Consider the following 17,790-nt stretch of genomic DNA (forward strand, 5'->3'; position numbering starts at 1 on the left):
CCGGTGCCAAACACAGCGGACAACCGTCATCTCCACCGTGCCGATCCACCGACCCTCATCTTTCAAAGGCTTTATTTCTCTTCTTCTTCCGAATCCTTTTTCGCACCTCTTTTCTCCGTCCTCTGCTACTTTATCTAGCAGGTTGTCTGCGTTTCAAGTACAGTACTCTGTATGTTGCTATCCTTCTCCATCTCCCCCGCCCGTGCGGACTCGCTAACCCGCTTTTTTAGATCCCTTCCGCCCTGGAGTCCTCCTAATAGCTCGTCCTCGGCTCTCTGTTCCTTCCGTCCTCTACCTCCTCTACCTTCGCTCGTCGTTCATCGTGCCGTCGGTTCCGCGACTATCCATATTGTCTAGTTGCAAGCGTGGGACGAAAGTGTCAACGGGGTTCTGCTGGATTTCTTTCGCGCTCTTTGCAGCTCGGTTTGGTTCCGAAGAAAAAAGAAAACAGCAGAAAAAAACGCCTACGAATACTGTGACACAACAGCGATTGCTGCGCTGAGCAGGAATGGACGAGGTGATTGGAAAGATTGCCGTTGTTAATTGAGAATTTCCTTCCTTTAGTTCATTCGTCACTCCTTCAGCATCCCTTAGCCCTGTCAAAAACTTTGACGTTTTTAATCAGACCAGAAAATATGGACATCAATTCGTTACTTTCGCCACAGGAATCGAATTCCCAGTCGGGACGCTCGACGCCCGGCTCTGCGCCAACTTCCGCACCATCGTCCGGCCCATCCCAAAAAGGTTTTCGGCGAGGCGGTCGCGCGACTGGTGGACGGGGAGGAATGACCTCGTCTCCGCTTGCGCAGCATGTTCTCGCTCCGCCAAATATCCCCGAACCATCCCCTCCCGCTGTGAGTCCGTCAGTTGGTCCGAACATGGGAGGAGGAAGTGGAACCCCCCCAGCGACTGAACTGCCCCCGTCTCGACAACCTTCGACTCCGGGAATGGATACATTGGCGGATTTGGCATCAATGCAGCATCACCAGCCGCCCCGCTCAAACGCTCCGATCCTGCGAGGGGAATCCTACGAGAGCCAGCTTTCTCCGTCGACGATGTTCCCGAACGTGAATCCTATCGTGCATAACACTCCCACCCCGCGTTCGTCCTTCGATATCGCAATGTCTGATGGCCCGAAGAGGGATTACGCGAAGACGTCTATCAAATCCGACGCGCAACTTGCGACCGAGCTTTTTCAACAGATCCAAGAGAATCCCCACTCGTATACCGCGCACGTTAGCTTTATTCGGCTTTTGCATGCCGGTTTCATGAACCACGTCTATCCTCCAAACAATCCGGAAATTCACGGCGACCCGCATCGGTACGATTTGCTCAAAGACATGAGGACCGCGCGCGAGGAGATGGACAAGTTGTTTGCTATGGGCGAGGATCTCTGGGCTGAGTGGATTCAGGACGAAAGTATGCTGGCAAGCAACGTGAACGAGCGTATCGCAGTTATGGATCTCTGCCAACGGTCCGTTGAGGAGGAATACGGGAGTACGAAACTGTGGAGCATTTACGGAGAATGGGTTCTATATCTTTACAACGCCGCCAATGGGGAAGCTGGTCATAGCCAATGGACGGAGGAGGACCGAATGATTGGTCGCGAGGTTTTCACATTCCAACTGGTCCTGGACGTTTGGCAGAGAGGTGCGGAGGCAACTCGATGGAGGATCAATGACAGCCATTTGGTCTGGGATCGGTTCCTCGAGCTTCAGATCCGTGAACTCTCGCACGTTCCATCGCAGGAGAAGCTCAACCATGTGCGTGGGCTGTTTGAAGTCCGACTTCACACACCCCACGCTACCTGGGAGCAGACGTTCCAGGCATTTTCGAGCTTTGTCTCGACGTACTACAATGCCAATTACGAGGAGATCATGTCGAATACAGCAGCGCATACATCGGAAGCGAAGAACAAATACAGAGCTCGTGAGGATATCGAAATCCGCCTCCGCAATGTGGTGGAAGCGGGCGACATGGCGCAGGAATGGGCTGTTTATACAGAGTATTTGGATTGGGAACTCAGCCGGAATCGGCGCCGACGCCAGTTCAGTTTCGATTTAGTCAACGCTGTCTACCAACGTGCCGTCTTGCGGTTTCCCACCGATGCCAATATGTGGGAAGACTATGTGATGTTTCTCATCGATGAATCCACGCATAAGAATACCAACATGACCACGACATCCACCCTCGATCGCGCGACACGCCACTGTCCGAGCTCCGGTACGCTCTGGTCGCAATATCTGCTCAGCTCAGAACGCGAATTGCAGTCCTTCTCCAAGATTGCCGACATCAAGCACAAGGCTACAAGCACTGGTTTGCTCGATGTGGGCGGAATGGAGGAGGTGCTCAAAGTGCACACGACGTGGTGCAGTTATCTCCGCCGGCGGGCCTTTGCGACTGACTCTACTGACGAGGATATTGATGTTGCCGAGGTTGGTATTCGCTCTGCTATTGAAGATGTTCAGGACCTTGGCGAGAAGAAGTATGGCCGGTCGTACCAGGGAGATCCGTTATTCCGTCTCGAGCGGATCTATATCCGTTATCTGAGTGAAAGTGGCAGCTGGGATAGCGCACGGGAGACGTTCAAGGGCCTGGTAGGACGTCGTGGCAATAGTTATGAGTTCTGGCTCACTTACTACTCGTGGGAGCTGATTTCGTGGAGCAAGTTTGTGCAAGGCGACTCGACTGCCGATGCAGCTCGAAGGACACCCAATCCGTCGTTTGCCACCGCCGTTCTGAAACAGGCGATCAAGCGCACTGATCTGGACTGGCCCGAGAAGATTATGCAGGCCTACATTGCCCATTGTGAAGACTATGAAGATTCGGATGAGCTGCAGCTGGCAATGCTGGCGACACGTAAGGCCACGAGAGCCGTCAATGCTCGCCGCGAACGCGAGGCCAGAGAAGCCGCCGCACAGCAAGAAGCCCTGGTTCAGCAGGCAGCGGTGTTGGCCGAACCCGTTCAGCAAGAGAAACGGAAACGGGAAGATGAGGCTGAATCGAACGGTTTGCCTGAGCAGAAAAAGGCGCGCGCAGAGGAGCCAGTACCAGTCGTCAAGACCGAACCGCAGCCCGAGCCCGAATCTGTTCCTCTACGACGCGATCGCGAGAATGCGACCGTTATTGTTAAGAATCTGCCTCATCATATCACGGAACATCGGGTGCGGCAGTTTTTCAGACATGTAAGTCATTGATTGCATTCGTCCCTTCGTATAATATCTGACTGACTTTTTTTTCAGTACGGAAACATCAATGGAGTCAAGATGCTGCCCGGCGAGGACGGAAATTCAGAAGTCGCCATAATCGAGTTTGATACCAAGGATGAAGCCCTCATGGCGCAGACTCGTGATCAGAAAATGATCGACGAAAACACCATTCAAGTGCAGCTCGGATCTGGCTCGACGCTATATGTTACTAACTTCCCACCCTCTGCTAATGAGGAATATATCCACAATCTGTTCCGTGGTGTAAGCCAAATCCCTTCAAATTTTCATAAGCTGCTGTTGCTGACTGGGTAACAGCATGGCGAAATCGTCGACATTCGTTGGCCATCACTGAAATACAATACTCACCGGCGTTTCTGCTACGTGCAATTTAGGGACCCCATCCAAGCTCGTAAAGCCACGGAACTCGACGGATCGAAAGTTGGTACAGACCAGCAACTCGTCGCTAAGATTTCGGATCCCGGCCGTAAACAAGAGCGTCATGGTCCTATGTACGAGGGGCGGGAGCTTCATGTGTCGAATATCGACTGGAAGGCTAGTGAAGATGATGTTAAGGAGGTGTTTTCGAAGTATGGTACTGTGGAATCGGTGCGCATTCCGAGGAAGGTTGATGGTGGGAGCAAGGGCTTTGGCTATGTTGTGTTTTCTTCTAAGGTGGGGTTTCATGTTTGTCTTACGGGGAATCGGTGCTGACATTTCATCCAGGATGAAGCAAATGCGGCGCTTGCCATGCATCAACAGGAATTCCGTTCTCGACAACTACAAGTACAGCTATCCAGTCCCCAAGGTGTGAAGCGCAGTTCCACGACTATCGTCAACCGTGTTGGAGATTCGCGGTCTCCGTCTGTCGAAGCCAACGGCAGATCCGACCCAGAGGCACCGACTGGCGAACGCGCGGCTCGAACGCTTGGTTTGATGAATGTCCCCGATACCGTTAACGATGCACGGATTCGCGCACTGGCGGAGTCATATGGCAAACTTGTCAAAATTGTTCTGCGACCCGACCATCAAGGTGCGATTGTAGAATATGCGGATGTGCACACTGCAGGGAAAGCTTCATTAGAATTGGAGGGTCAGGAGATTGCGCCTGGGCGCCCATTGCATGTTGGAACGGTCCCGGAGATGCTGAAGCAGTCCGCGGAGAGGAAGAACACGCGTGTGACGCACTCAACTCTATCCAAGGAGAAGAACAACACGGGAGTCCTTGCTCCGCCCAGCGCGGTTAGGCGGCCACAACAACCCGGACGTGGTAGCGGAAGGCGCGGTGGATTAGGCGTGAAGCGCGGAGGAGCGTCAACACAGGCGCGCAACGAAGTTGCAGAAGGCAAAGGCAACGGCAGTAACAATGGCATGACGACAACGACAGAAACAGCTCCCCCGACCGAGGGAGGAACAACGACGACGAAGAGCAACGACGATTTCCGTGCGATGATCCAGCGGAATCAACAAAGCCAAGGTCAAGCGGAGTGAGTTTACGGCGCAAAGGATTTGATATCTTATTTGTCTTGCATGGCAGGTTAGGCGTTCTGTTGCTTGCCTTTACTCTGTGTGTTACAACAAGAGTATTGCTATTGTGTTTCCATTTGATTTGCTGTTGGCATGATGTAGACTATGTTTTATTCGGCTGTTTTTTTTTTTTTTTTTTTGCGTTATCTTCGCGTCTTTGCCTACTACTGGTAGTGGCTATGATTTACTGATGATTTACCTTTTTTTTTTTTTTCCTTTATGAATGGTAGATTGATATCAATGGAATGTCTGTATAGTTGATCTCCATGATATATATATCCGTAATCTGACTGACTGGTCCCGTGACGCGCATACATACCACACCTTGACGTTGATTCAAAACCAAGGGACTTCCCAGTCCTATTTAATCCCGCGACCACCCCACGATAAACATATAAGCCTCATCTCTGTATACATTCACTGCGTACCCTCGACGCGGAAGGTATCGCATGCGGCACTCATCTGTCGTCATCGTAACCTCGTCTCCGCGTTTTGTACAGCTTCACTTCTTCCCCTCTTCTCCAACACTTTCCTTCTTACCTTCTTACAATCCATAGTATCTGGAAAAACAGCACAATGGACTCGCATCTCGTGCCCCGCGGAACAGATCGCAACTATACCGGGCTCTTGACCAAGACGATTGTCTATACGGGGACGCTGGTTGTATTCTTGGCTGGTGGGTTCCGCTCGCTAAGCTTTTAAGCTATGGCCTATAGCTTGGTATTTTATATTTTAAGAGACTAACGGGAAATATGTGTTATTTGTTATAGCATTCGGATTGACTATATCTTCGATTGTCGTCCCAAAATGGGTTAGTTATTCTAACCACAAGGTATGCCCCTCTTCCCATACGCATACCGTCTACTCCGTACGTGCATACCCGCTAACAAAATAATCTACGAAAAGCACACCTACTCCTACGGCCTCCACCGCCGCTGCTCCTCCCTAACCGACACCTGCGAAAGCTTCCCGCAAGGTGAAGACTGCCACGGCGAAGACCGGTACTTCTGCTCCATGTGGCGCTCGGTCGGATTCCTGATGTCGTTTGCCGTTGTACTCGAGGGCATAAGCGTGGTGTCGTATTTGATTATATTATCCGGTGGGAAGAAATTACGGGAGTCTGGGTGGAAGGTGCTTAGTTTGTTGATTGTGTTGGGGGCAGTTGTGCAGGCCGGGTGTGTTAGTATTGTGGTGAGTGCACCCTTTCCTCTGCCCCCGGTATGGAAGTGGAAGGGGTTGGTGGTAGTGGTGGTGACTGATGGTTGATGACAGGCATATCTGTACGACAACGAGGATCGGTTCTTTGCTGGGTGGAAACTAGGGGAGAGTTGGGTTTATTGCACGGTGAGCTGGGGGTTGAGTTTGGTTTGTGCGGTGGTGTTGGTTCTTGCTGCGAATACGTTGCCGTCTGAAGGGGGGTATGAGTTGATTCCGGATCATTTCTGATTGATTGTTTTTCATGGCCGATTGATCCGAGATTGGTCTGGTGATTGGATTGATGGTGGTCGGATTGTGGCGATGACGATAACAAGTCCGGCATGTGCCGGATTCGGATTCTTAATGATTTACGACGGTATTTGGTTGGAAAAGCTGGGGGATATTTGATTATGGGTTTATGATTTAACTTGATTTGATGCGGGTTGAGGGTTACTATGGCGTTATGGAGTACATATTTTGTTTTTATGGTGGCTATGTTGATACGTGAAGCTAATGTCCATTAAATGGTAGTTGCAATCCTCAGGAATGCTAGTACTACAACAATTCTCTATCTTGAGACATATAGGGAAAAAAAAAAGAACACACAAAATTATAAAAGGAAACAGGCTAAACCTTCTGCACAGCACCCCGTTCACTAACTCTCTTCCCACCCTTTTTCACCTGTCCGCCCTTCCGTCCACCACCAGCAGCAGCCCTAGCCTTCTTCACCATCTCCCTATCCATCTTAAACACCCACCCTTCAAGCTCCGGCAGAATCTCAATATCCGGGAACCGTATCTCCTCCTTCCTCCCCTGCTCCCGCAGAACAGTCAGGTACTCCAACAGACGGCTGACAATGCCGCGGATGTCTTCGAAGGACTTGTTAGGGCCGACTTCTTGACGAAGCCAGTCGGGGACGGGGGCAGACTCGATGTTTGGCTTCTTGCGGCAGCCCTTACCCTTGCCCTTGATATTGGTGCAGGTGTGTTCGTCGGAGGAGGGCTGGTCATGGTCATGATCGTGGTCGATGGAAGACGCAGACGTCGAGCCAGTGTTACCATTCTCGCCGCCCTCGTTACCATCTCCCTGCTCCTGGCATTTGGCAGTAGCACTAACCCTTGCACTCTTCCTAGTCCTAGCGTGCCCAATCTCCCCCTGCCCATAACCCTTATCAACCCTCTCAACCTCCCTCCGTCTTAACACCAAATCAAACCCCCTAACCCCACCCCACCTCTCCATCCTCCCCAACGAGTCCAGAAGCAGCTCCGCCTGGGTAAACGGCCACTGCGTGGACCTGTATCTCGCGCGCTGGTAGTGCTTGCGGCAGTAGTGCACCCACACGGAGGGCGGGATGAGCTTTGTGACGAACTTGTTGCGTCCGAAGATGTGGGATATTATTTTTCGGGGGTGTTTGCCGGTGATTTGGGTCGAGGAATTTTTGGTGGGGGAGGAGGATGAGGAGGTTGTTGTGCAGGGGCTTGTGAATTCGCAGCTGGGTTCGGCTTCGCTGGTCTGTTGGTGGTTGGTGTCATCGGGGACGATAGTGTTGCTGTTGCTGTTGCTGTCGCCGTGGTTATTGTTGGTTGGGTAATGCTTGAAGCTGTAGCTGATAGGCGTCAAGCTGGGCATCTTAGCTTGGCTTGTTTGGGTGTATGCTGTGCTTGCTTTGTATTGAAATTGGACGTATGAGCCAAGGAAAAAACAGTCCAGATACAAGATATAAGACGCAAGTATGGACAATAGAAAGTAGAATACGAACAAGCAACCGATGAGCAAAGCGAGAGAAGAAATATGGGAGAAGGACAGAGATGGGAGAAGGACAGAGATGGGAGAAGCACAGATGCCACAGACCGCATATTTATACCCAGACAGAGCAGTGTTCATTCACCATCTTAACGGGAGGTTCCATTCACTGATCCAAGGGGAGATGCCATTATCTAGATGCCACTGGAAGCGCTGAGGGGAGTTGTCTTATGCACTGCGTTGGGATTAAGGCGATATGCCGTTGGATCTTTATTGAATAGGGCATTATGCGATTGAAGTGTCTCTGTCTGGTAGATAAACAGGACAATAGGGGTTCAGGATGAAGATGTTGACAATGAGCGTTGCCTTTCGTTGCCCATTGTTTTGAGATAGCTGTCTTTCAGATTGACTGGAAAGGGAGATTCCTAAACAGATAGGCAGAGACAGAAGGTGAAGATGAAGGCTACGTGTAGTCAGGCTGTAATCGGCGTGTCTGAGACTTGAATCGGACAGCCCTATCTAATTGGTGTGGGCTCAGCTTATACCAACCTAGAAGACAATAGTCTACAGAGTACCTAGAGGTAGAGACAATGCAATATCTTCATTGTTCAATGACTTGAATACAGTAGCTATGCGTGTACGTATACAATTAAGAAGCAAAAACTCCAGCCATGCAGATAAGCCTTTTGATCATGTTGTCGCGTCCCTCCCATATCAAGCACAATCTCATGTCAATATGCAATTCATCAGGCGTCAATCAATGTAATAAAATATACAGGCATTGCGTTCATAAACATCAAACTGCATAACCAGTAGCCACGCGCGGGACGTATTTCCGGATCGCGCGGTTCGTATTGCATCCAACGGATCCAATGTCGATGGTGTTGAGTTCCCGGCTCAGTGCATCCAAGCCTCCGCTTTCGTTGCCGCTGGTATGGGTGTAGTTGGTACCGGCGGGTATTATCGGGTAGCTTTGGTTCATCGGTTGTGCGATGGGGACCTTGGCCGGGATAGGTGGTCCTGTGTTCACAGGTGCGTACAGGCTTGACGTGTGAGACCCAGGGGATGGTGAGACAGATGTTCGCGAGGACGTATACGATGAAGAGTCCATGTTAGGGGACCGGCTGTAGTCCCTCCCGCGGTTGTACTCTGTGTATGCGTCACGTCCGCGGACCAAGTCCATTCGCGGGGACATTCGCTCGACTGCCATGGATCCCCGCTGGTATGAGCTGTTAGGACGTGCCAGGCTCTTATCCGGCGAGTACGTCCGTACTCGATCGGCTGACGGCTTGAATGTCACACGGAGAGGTCGGGACTCCCTGGCTGGAGGGGGGCTGGTCTGAGTGGGCGGGTTCTTGAAGCGAACAACCAGCTCGGGTTTCCGGTTCTTCTTCTCTGGCTCGGGTGCCCATGTATCAGTGGGTAGGTGGTCGGAGGGATCGATCTCACGCCCATTATCGTCGATAATAGGCCCGGGATCCCGTTTGGTCTCCGCCTCGCTCCGTCGCGCAGCTTCCATCGCCTGAGCTGGTGAATCATATTCGCGAGCGGGATCTGCGGTCAAAGCAGACCGTGATGCATTGGGATTCAAGGCGTCATATGAGTCTGGCGAGAATGGTATCGTTCCCGATGAACGCGCTTCAACCGGGGGTGGCTGTGGACTGACGGATTTGCGCCGTGGAACGATGCGAGAGTCAGAGGCTGCAGAGCCCCCTCTGCTCCTCACCAGAGCACCGCTCATCGATCCTCGGTCTTCAGCGGGTTGAGGTGCAGGTTGGGACACGGGCTTAGGGGGCGGATCAACAGGATACGGAGGCACAACAGTAGTCGGTTCTGGAGGCATAGAGGCAGGCGGCTGCGAAACTGCTGGTTGAGAAGCAGGCGGTTGAGTGACCATACCGTCCTCTTCAAACAGGACGCTGCGCCTCTTGCTCTCCCTTTTTTCGTTGTACATACGGTCTGTCTCTGCATCTGCAATCCCAGGATCAAAACCTGCGACCAGGCTGGGGGGCATAGACGAGGCGTTTGTGTGGGGAGGGAGGTCCTGCAATCGAACGTTGTCTGGTATGTAGTGAGAAGGCTGGGATGAAAGGTTGACATCGTCAGAAGCGCTTGGGGAAGATGCGTACTCTGGAGAGTAAGCTCTGTAAGATGATCTTGGCGAAGGCACCAACTGCTGACTCGGCTGCCCCAGGCCTGATCGATGCACGGGCGGAGGAGGAGGAGGGCCTTCATCTTCCTCGTCTTCCACCTTGGGCTGCATCCTGGCATATTGTATCTGAGGCTCGGCGCGACTCATTGAATTGCGCAATGAGCTACGTGTGCTGGCGACGGAGTTGCTCTGCTGACGATAATAGAAACGGTCTTGTTCCGGTTCCGGCTCCGGTAATGGCGCTGGCACGTACTCGTGCGGGGTTTCGCCTGGCATACTCCTCGAATGCCGCAGAGCATAGTTACCAGTCTCATAAGCAGCTGGCTCATCACTGTGAAGGAATCGCTCTGACGACGAAAATGGATAGTCCTGGGTGCTCGGTTGCCGTGGGCGCGTTTCGTATACGTGGGAGTTCCTTCGCGGCTCAACAGGCTCTGCAGGTGGCAGTTGCTGCAGTTGCTCTTGACTGTTCTGGTACAGGTCTTGTCTCGATACGCGGTAGTCCATGGGAGGTGGAACTCCGTCGTATGACGAATGCGGTCGTCCGTGGTTAGAGCGTGCTTGCAAAGAATAAGACTCAGGCGGAGGTTCACGGTAAGAGTGTTGCTGCTCTACCGCGTAATGTCTAGAGGACGGCGTGGGCTGCGGATACGCCACTGGGGGATGAACGGGAGTCGGTTGATGGATCGCAGGAGGGAGTTTCGCAGGTAGAGCAGGTTGGTTTAATTCTCTCTGAAAATCATCCGGGCTCTCATGTCCTCTCGCTGGCCGCGGGCCTGTAGGAGCGTGTGTTGGCACATCGAACTCGGTTTGCATAACCATAGAATGCCTCGAGGGCTGGCGCAAATTATCACTGCTGACATTAGGAGCCGGCATCGAATAAGTATGGTGATGACCGTATTGCTGCTGTTGCTGTTCAGGATAAGGAGCTCTCACGGACGGGAGCTGTGACGGAGCTGGGGCCGTATGTAACTTCTCTGGAGGCGGGGGTCGGACATGAGTTGGGTTATTGGGATCGGTCGGTAATGGACGTCGTTTGATGTCTTTGGGTTGACGGGGCCCCGACATGGTGGAAGAACTGGATGTTGAGCCACTGGTTCTGGCCTGTATCCTCCCTGCAGCATTGCTCCGTCGTTCGATCACGGCTTCGTCCTGCACACGCGTATCGTAGAATGTCATTTCAATCCGAACCTCGCCAGCATATCTCCCACGACACTGTAGTGGATGCCAATTATCACTTTGGCCACCGCCAGGAATAATCAGGTCCCTGAGATCCACCCAGGTTTCTCCGATCATATCGGTTTTCTTATCGTCATTGAACACGGATACCTTGAGTCTGAAGTAGTCTGGCGATTCATGCACGGTAAAACGAAGTTCATAGTCCCTGTTCCTGTCAGTATCATTGTCACAACAGCTCGGATTTGCGGGTAAATACCATCTGGGAGTTTGACCGCCGCGCAAGTCAGTCTCCGTCTTCTTGGCCTCCTTTCCCAAGCGAGCCGCACAGTAAGGATTCTGCTTTCCCATGGTCTTTCTATTAGGCAGGTTCTTGGCACGATCGATAATAGCCACGAGCGTCCCAATTGACGGTCCATCGACGGACATGTCGGCGAAGATGCCTGCGGCATGGTTGACCATGGACATCCGGGGGAGTTGTTTGGAAGCCATGATGGATTTCTCCGACAATGCGCTTCCTAAGACAAGGACTATAGATTGCTGTATGGTATTCTAGGAGACTGAAATCAACACGACTCAAAAAGATCGTCCCACTGGGAGTAACACGTTCAGATCCCAGTCATAGAGTATAGACTAGTAGGATGGAGTTAGAAACGAATGGAAGACCAACGCAGACAGTCGATGAACGACAGATGGTCTGGATGGAAACAAGCGACAAATTGGAAGAGGAGGAAAGAAAATAAGAAGCAGAGCAGATGCAAAGAAAGAAGAACAAAGTGAATGAATGGCTGAGAGGGATGACGAAGGGTGCCTATCGATACGCGCGATAAGCCTTGATAGCGCTAGTACCGTATGGTATGCGGCTTACAGTGCATCCATTGGTGGATGTAGCGGAATAGTGGAGCTCTAGGGAATGAGGGAGGCTGGGATTCGTCGAAAGTTGTGGCTGGTCGTTGTCTCTCATTGGCCAAGGCGGGTGTTCCTGCATGCGCGTCAAGAAAATACCACCTGATTACATACCAATACGCATCTATCCTCCAGCAAGCATGCACTATACACTGGAGAGGGTCACTGAACGCTATATACGGGCATTTCTAGGTAAACTAAACACGTTCTGCTGTTTCGAGATCGCATGAATGACCCCTGCCTGTATCAGCATGATTACACAGCGCTCAGACAATGAACTCAGCCCAGATCCAGACCCGATCTGCCCGTCCCCAGCCACGCCATTTCTGCTTCAGGCAAAGAAAAAAAAAGAAAGAAAGAAAAATAAACAAGGAAATAGTTGCACAAACCCACTTTCAAGAGTCATGTGAATACGTCTTCCGGATGCTTTTCCGCTGCTTTTCTCCCCACAATAGCTTACTCTTTTAAGGGTGTCACCGACGACAGCACGACTCGTATAAAGGCTGGATGGCGACTCTCTCACTCCACTCCCCACGGCGTCACCGTAAACTGGCAGGCGTTTTTCTCCTAGTGACAGGTACTGGCCCTATAGCGTCTCGGAAATTAGAATTGTGATCGTTGCTGTGCAGTAGGTGTGTGGGATAAGCCCGATCCTTGTCGATATCAGGTAGAAAAGATGTTGCCTGTGGGTTCCTTCGGGCTCATTTCGGTTTTTCCGTCCCAATATCTATTGACAGTCCAGCCGTCGGCTGTGTTTCGCGACTGTCTTCACTGAATATGGAAGGCTGAGTTGCTAAAGATAGCTTCATTGCACGGAGTGTACAAGCAACTGTGCAGAATACGATCAAAAAGGCGCATCCACGTGCTTTCCCATTGCCTTTGCCTGGAATGTGAAATCCGATTCTCAACTGTCGAGCGACAAGCTGGGGTGTCAGCATGGAATGCTACCAAGCGCTTCTTGGAATGGCCAAGAATTTGCTGGGACCAGAATGCGGTCTGGGTCTGAAAGACGGTAAACGGGAAAGCAACGAGACAGAAAGAGACAGAGCTTCTGGAATAGGAAGTGGACGTGGTGGATCAGGTGACCGCCATCTTCAGTGTTCGTCGGTCGAACTTCTCTAAGAGCTCCAGAACACGTTTAACTAGAGAATATGTGAGTTCACCTTCCCCCGGTGGCAAGGTACTTAGCGGTATCTGAAAGTACAGAGCACAGTGAGGGCCCATGCCAATAGCTTTGCTACTCGGAGGCGTTCGTTCTATACAGAGTACTCTGTACCAGATGGGGAATGCGTTCAACAAATTCTTCGGCGATTCGATGAGTTGGCTTTGCGTTGGATCCGCAATATATCGCTCTCCGCCGGGATACAAATAGCCAAACATCGCGTGCCAGCTTCGAATGTTAATGTGCCATTGGCCAGAGGGCACGCTGAGAACACAGCAAAGAATTTTTGCCTAGGTGTTCACTTATTACTAATGTATGGTATTAGATTCAGGCAAGCTGGGCCATGAACACATGAACACGGCCGTACGGACAACCGAGGAAGCATTAACATAGGATGATTTCCTGCACAAAGGTGATAGGACCTTCATCCTCGCAAGATTGAACAATGACTGACGGTATACTCCGTACAAGTGCACTCGTCTCTATGATCGGTGGTCGGCTCTCTCGATCATATCCTGTCCGAGCAGAAACTCTTCTGCAGGCTGACAGACGCCATTTAGATTTTTCTCTCCTATGGTGCTTCTATAGCTAGCGTAGCATATGAAAACATTGTTTTCGATCCCTTTACATATGGATTACAAATATTGAGTGTGTTTTTGTGTATTGATGGCCGTCAGATGTGTAATTACATACGGCATGCGCTAACCCGATAAGGAATGAGCGATAGAACTTTTCCCGATGCGATCAAAAAGAAAATCTTCCCAGCACCAACCATCAACGCTTTTTTCCACCGCGCTCCAGCAGGGCTTCGGGGCGACACTTTAACACCCAATTTCCTTTGACCAATTGCGACTGTCTATCCGAAAATAAACAGGACACTCCTCGCAGCCATGGCTGCCCCCGTCCTCCCTCTCCAGCAGGTCAAGCTACCTGCGCTGCCCTCGACCCGTCTAACCCCAGAGCAACAATATTGGAAGACTTTCAAGAACCCTCTCCTAATCCCCTCGCCAGCAAACGGTCCCGTCAACCTCATTACCCAGCCCGCTGCTCCGTCATCCGCCGCAGCCTTCCCGTCTCTCACTCAACCCCCCGATGTCTTCACCGTTACCACCGGCGCCCGCGTGCAAATCTACTCAATCCGTACCCGAAAGCTCCTCCGAACAGTCACGCGCTTCGACGATACTGTGCGAGCAACAGATGTGCGCCCGGACGGGCGTGTCCTGGCGACCGGTGACGAGTCGGGTACAGTGCAGGTGTTTGACGTGGGATCTCGTGCGATTTTGAAGACATGGAAGGATCACAAGCAGCCCGTGTGGGCGACAAAATTTTCGCCTAGTGACCCGACGTCTGTTTTCACGGCTAGTGATGACAGAACGGTGAGATTGTGGGAATTGCCCAGTGAAAATAGTGTGCGGACGTTTGTTGGACATACGGATTATGCGCGCAGTGGTGGGTTCATGCCGGGGTCGCTAGCATCGTCTGGGGTGGTTGTTTCGGGAAGTTATGATCGGACGGTGAGATTGTGGGATCCGCGGATGGAGAGCCGGTCTGCTATGACGTTCAAGATGGGTGCGCCTATTGAAGAGGTTCTACCTATGCCTACGGGAAGTACGGTCTTGGCTGCTGCGGATAACAAGATCGCTGTGTTGGATATTGTGGCCGGAAAGCCGCTGCATATGATCCAGAGCCACCAGAAGACGGTCACGTCGCTTGCACTGGCTTCTGGGGGTGAGCGACTGCTCAGTGGTGCGCTGGACGGACACATGAAGGTGTTTGAGACTACCGGGTGGAACATGGTGTCAGGATCCAAGTACCCATCCCCGATTCTGTCTTTGAATGTGATTACCTCGGGGATCAACCGGGAAGACAAGCACATCGCTGTTGGTATGCAGTCCGGCCTGCTTTCGATCAAGACCCGACTCTCCGGACAACAGAAGATCAAGGAACGTGAACGCAAGAAGGAAATGCAAGCCCTGCTCGAAGGCAAACTCGAAGAACACGACCGCAAAGTCGCAAAACAAAAGCGTGGCTCCGGCTGGGATAAGCGGTTACGCGGACGCGACTTCATCGGTGAAGGAGTAGACATCGTGATCGAAGGACAAGACAGGAAGAAGCGAAAGAAGGAGCAAGCATGGGAAAATGACCTCCGCAAGGCCCGCTACTCCGCCGCGCTTGACCAGGTCCTCACCGGCAGCGACAAGACAGCGCAGCTCACTTGTTTGACGGCCCTTCGGCACCGATCGGCGCTGCGGGCGGCGCTGCAGGGACGGGACGAGGTGACCCTGCAGCCTGTGTTGCAGTGGGTGTATAAGAACATCACGGAACCGCGGTTGGTGACTCTGAGTGTTGAGGTTGGTATGAACCTGCTGGACATCTACTCCGGGAACCTGGGCCAGTCGGCTCAGATCGACAAGCTGGTTACACGGTTACACCGACGGGTACGGGACGAGGTGGAGATGGCACATCAAGCGTGCCAGACAAAGGGAATGCTGGATATGCTGCGGGCTTCTTGATTAATTCTTGCTAAAGTGATGAAGCGTTGGCGTCTGGCCACAAAAGCATGTTTGTATAGATTTGGATACCTCGGATGGAGTTAGGGTTTGACATGTCAATATCGATAATGCATGAGTTGTAAACATAAAACCAAGTACAGGCCCTCAGCGATAAAGCTTGGAAAACCCACCTTCCGTCGGCTGCAACCAATTCCTTCCATCATACTCCCACCCCTCACCCCCCTCAATAACATGAAATGTATACGCAAACCGGCTCCGCCCACTTGTATTCTTCTCACTCTTATGCAGCACATTCCCATGAATCAACACCAACGACCCAGCCTTGATATCCAACACTTCCACCACCCCCTCTCCTTCCTCTCCGTCATTAGATTCACCTTCCATCCCCTTAGGTAGCTTAGGCCCATCATTCTCCACAAACTCCGTCCCGACAGTAACACCGCCCTCCCCAAACCTCCTCACAAACCGCCTCTTAATCGCACCACCCTTAGACCCCTTATGGGAACCCTTGTACATTCCCAGCGTCCCGTTCCCGGGACCAGCGTCTTGTAGCGCATACCACCACCCGACTGCAGATGGGGGACTCGTGTACAAAAACTCCGAGTCCCGGTGCGAGGGCACAGCGCCGCCTATCGACGGCTGTTTGCAAATGACCATACTCTGCAGGACGCGGGGGTCAATAAATCCCAGCGACTTCGCGATAGCCGCATTCCTCTCTGAAAGGGAAACTTTCTCAAATGGCGGCGACAACGCGTGCAATGCATGCCCGATTTTATTAATCGCGAGATGTTTCGGTTTGTTCAGCGTCGGTTTGTCGTTCGGTTTCTGGGGATTTGTGGTGAACGCATCCGGCTCGAAGAAGAAGCGTACTTTGTCTCCGGAGGTTAGGAAGTAGTCATCGCCGACGTGGTCTTTTTGGGAATCACTGTCGTCGCCGGTTGTGAATTGTGTGAGCGGGTGGGATTCTAGAGGGAAGGTTTCGAGGAGGTGGTTTGTTTCGGCGATTAGGGAGGTGATTTCGGTGGGGGAGAGGTAGTCTGGGAGGACGAGGTAGCCATTTTCGTTGAAGAAGGTGAGTTGGTCTTGAGATAATGCCATTTTTGCTGGTGATGGGCGGTGGTGATGTTGTTCGATGGTGGAAGTGGTTTGTGGTGGTGAGAGAAAAGGTTGAGATAAGAAGCGGGGGAGCTTATCGGAGATAGCCGAGGCTTGGGGTTGTATAGCTTCAGACATGCCTGTTTGGGTAGTCTGTGGTTCATTGTTTGGGCCGGTCCAGAACATAGTTCATAGTTCAATGGGTTATTGCATCAGTTGCCATACTCCGCATCACACCCAGTCGGCGATTCGTTTGGATCACTTCTTCAAAAACATATGGCCACCGTCGTGGAGGCAAGTGACATCACCCGCCACGAGATAGTATCTATATATTTCCCCTCAATTTCACCATGATTCTATCTAACATCTACATAGAGTGTAAATAGTACAAGCATTCGCAAGTAGTTCACTCTTAGCAGCGTCCATTCTTAGCGAATCCTCCTCCCCTACCTAATCCAAAAGCAATAAGATGTCCAACTTCACCAGCACATCCTTCTCCTACACCTCGACAACCAACACCACCGACGGCGGTACAACAACCGGCCGCCGTTTCTCAACTGCCTCAACAACCGACAAAGAAGGCCTCACCATAATCCGCACCGCCCGTCAAGACCTTGGCCAACCCGCCATAATCGAAGAACGCCGGTACGACAAGTCCGGCCAGGAACAGCTGCTCCCTGCACCGCCGGAGATGGCTGCTTTACCGTCGCCGGGAGCGGGAAAGGGTGAACCGGGGGAAGGAGAGATGCAAAGAATTACGGAGGTGAATGATGAGACGGCTAGCTATGGGGGTGGGGATATGGGAACGGAGGTTTATGGGTTGAATTCGAGCGAGAATGTAGGTGGGAATTGGGGGGATCTTGGGAGTGGGTATGTGATTCCTGTTGCATCTCTTCTTTCAATGTTGGTTACTTGTCAGTGGAGTATAGCTAATCATGCTTTTTAAGGACAGAACCGGTTGAAACTGGTACGACTAGGGTACAGTATGAGGATCCTAATACGGGGGCCAAGTTGCGCAAGGAGTCGGAGATTGATATGTCCCAATTATTAGGATAGATGTATGTATTTTTTATCGAGATTGTATATACTGGCTTGTCAATATGTAACAATGCG

General features: G+C 51.8%; 8 protein-coding genes across 8 annotated transcripts; 4 read left to right on the forward strand and 4 right to left on the reverse strand.

Moving 5' to 3' along the window:
• Positions 1-635: 635 nt before the first annotated feature.
• PRP24 (U6 snRNP complex subunit PRP24) lies at positions 636-4,697 on the forward strand (the record flags this gene model as incomplete). Its single annotated transcript, XM_043278722.1, has 4 exons — positions 636-3,185; positions 3,243-3,470; positions 3,525-3,881; positions 3,933-4,697. 4 exons carry the CDS (start codon positions 636-638, stop codon positions 4,695-4,697), a joined length of 3,900 nt encoding a protein of 1,299 aa, XP_043136473.1.
• Positions 4,698-5,309: 612 nt separating this feature from the next.
• Positions 5,310-6,179, forward strand: ACHE_40516S (uncharacterized protein; the record flags this gene model as incomplete). Its single annotated transcript, XM_043278723.1, has 4 exons — positions 5,310-5,409; positions 5,504-5,565; positions 5,640-5,924; positions 6,006-6,179. The coding sequence occupies 4 exons, from the start codon at positions 5,310-5,312 to the stop codon at positions 6,177-6,179; spliced, it is 621 nt and encodes a 206-aa protein (XP_043136474.1).
• Positions 6,180-6,557: 378 nt separating this feature from the next.
• Positions 6,558-7,559, reverse strand: ACHE_40517A (putative pathogenicity factor; the record flags this gene model as incomplete). The annotated part of the gene is made up of 1 exon (XM_043278724.1): positions 6,558-7,559. One exon carries the CDS (start codon positions 7,557-7,559, stop codon positions 6,558-6,560), a length of 1,002 nt encoding a protein of 333 aa, XP_043136475.1.
• A 910-nt stretch (positions 7,560-8,469) lies between these two features.
• On the reverse strand, positions 8,470-11,493 carry ACHE_40518A (uncharacterized protein; the record flags this gene model as incomplete). Its single annotated transcript, XM_043278725.1, has 2 exons — positions 8,470-11,209; positions 11,261-11,493. 2 exons carry the CDS (start codon positions 11,491-11,493, stop codon positions 8,470-8,472), a joined length of 2,973 nt encoding a protein of 990 aa, XP_043136476.1.
• A 1,491-nt stretch (positions 11,494-12,984) lies between these two features.
• On the reverse strand, positions 12,985-13,287 carry ACHE_40519A (uncharacterized protein; the record flags this gene model as incomplete). The annotated part of the gene is made up of 1 exon (XM_043278726.1): positions 12,985-13,287. The coding sequence occupies one exon, from the start codon at positions 13,285-13,287 to the stop codon at positions 12,985-12,987; it is 303 nt and encodes a 100-aa protein (XP_043136477.1).
• A 672-nt stretch (positions 13,288-13,959) lies between these two features.
• On the forward strand, positions 13,960-15,582 carry ACHE_40520S (snoRNA-binding rRNA-processing protein UTP15; the record flags this gene model as incomplete). The annotated part of the gene is made up of 1 exon (XM_043278727.1): positions 13,960-15,582. One exon carries the CDS (start codon positions 13,960-13,962, stop codon positions 15,580-15,582), a length of 1,623 nt encoding a protein of 540 aa, XP_043136478.1.
• A 144-nt stretch (positions 15,583-15,726) lies between these two features.
• On the reverse strand, positions 15,727-16,680 carry ACHE_40521A (phytanoyl-CoA dioxygenase family protein; the record flags this gene model as incomplete). The annotated part of the gene is made up of 1 exon (XM_043278728.1): positions 15,727-16,680. One exon carries the CDS (start codon positions 16,678-16,680, stop codon positions 15,727-15,729), a length of 954 nt encoding a protein of 317 aa, XP_043136479.1.
• A 466-nt stretch (positions 16,681-17,146) lies between these two features.
• Positions 17,147-17,733, forward strand: ACHE_40522S (uncharacterized protein; the record flags this gene model as incomplete). Its single annotated transcript, XM_043278729.1, has 2 exons — positions 17,147-17,547; positions 17,625-17,733. The coding sequence occupies 2 exons, from the start codon at positions 17,147-17,149 to the stop codon at positions 17,731-17,733; spliced, it is 510 nt and encodes a 169-aa protein (XP_043136480.1).
• Between the last annotated feature and the right edge of the window lie 57 nt (positions 17,734-17,790).

This window comes from Aspergillus chevalieri, chromosome 4, assembly GCF_016861735.1.
Source record: "Aspergillus chevalieri M1 DNA, chromosome 4, nearly complete sequence".
Lineage (NCBI taxonomy): Eukaryota > Fungi > Ascomycota > Eurotiomycetes > Eurotiales > Aspergillaceae > Aspergillus > Aspergillus chevalieri.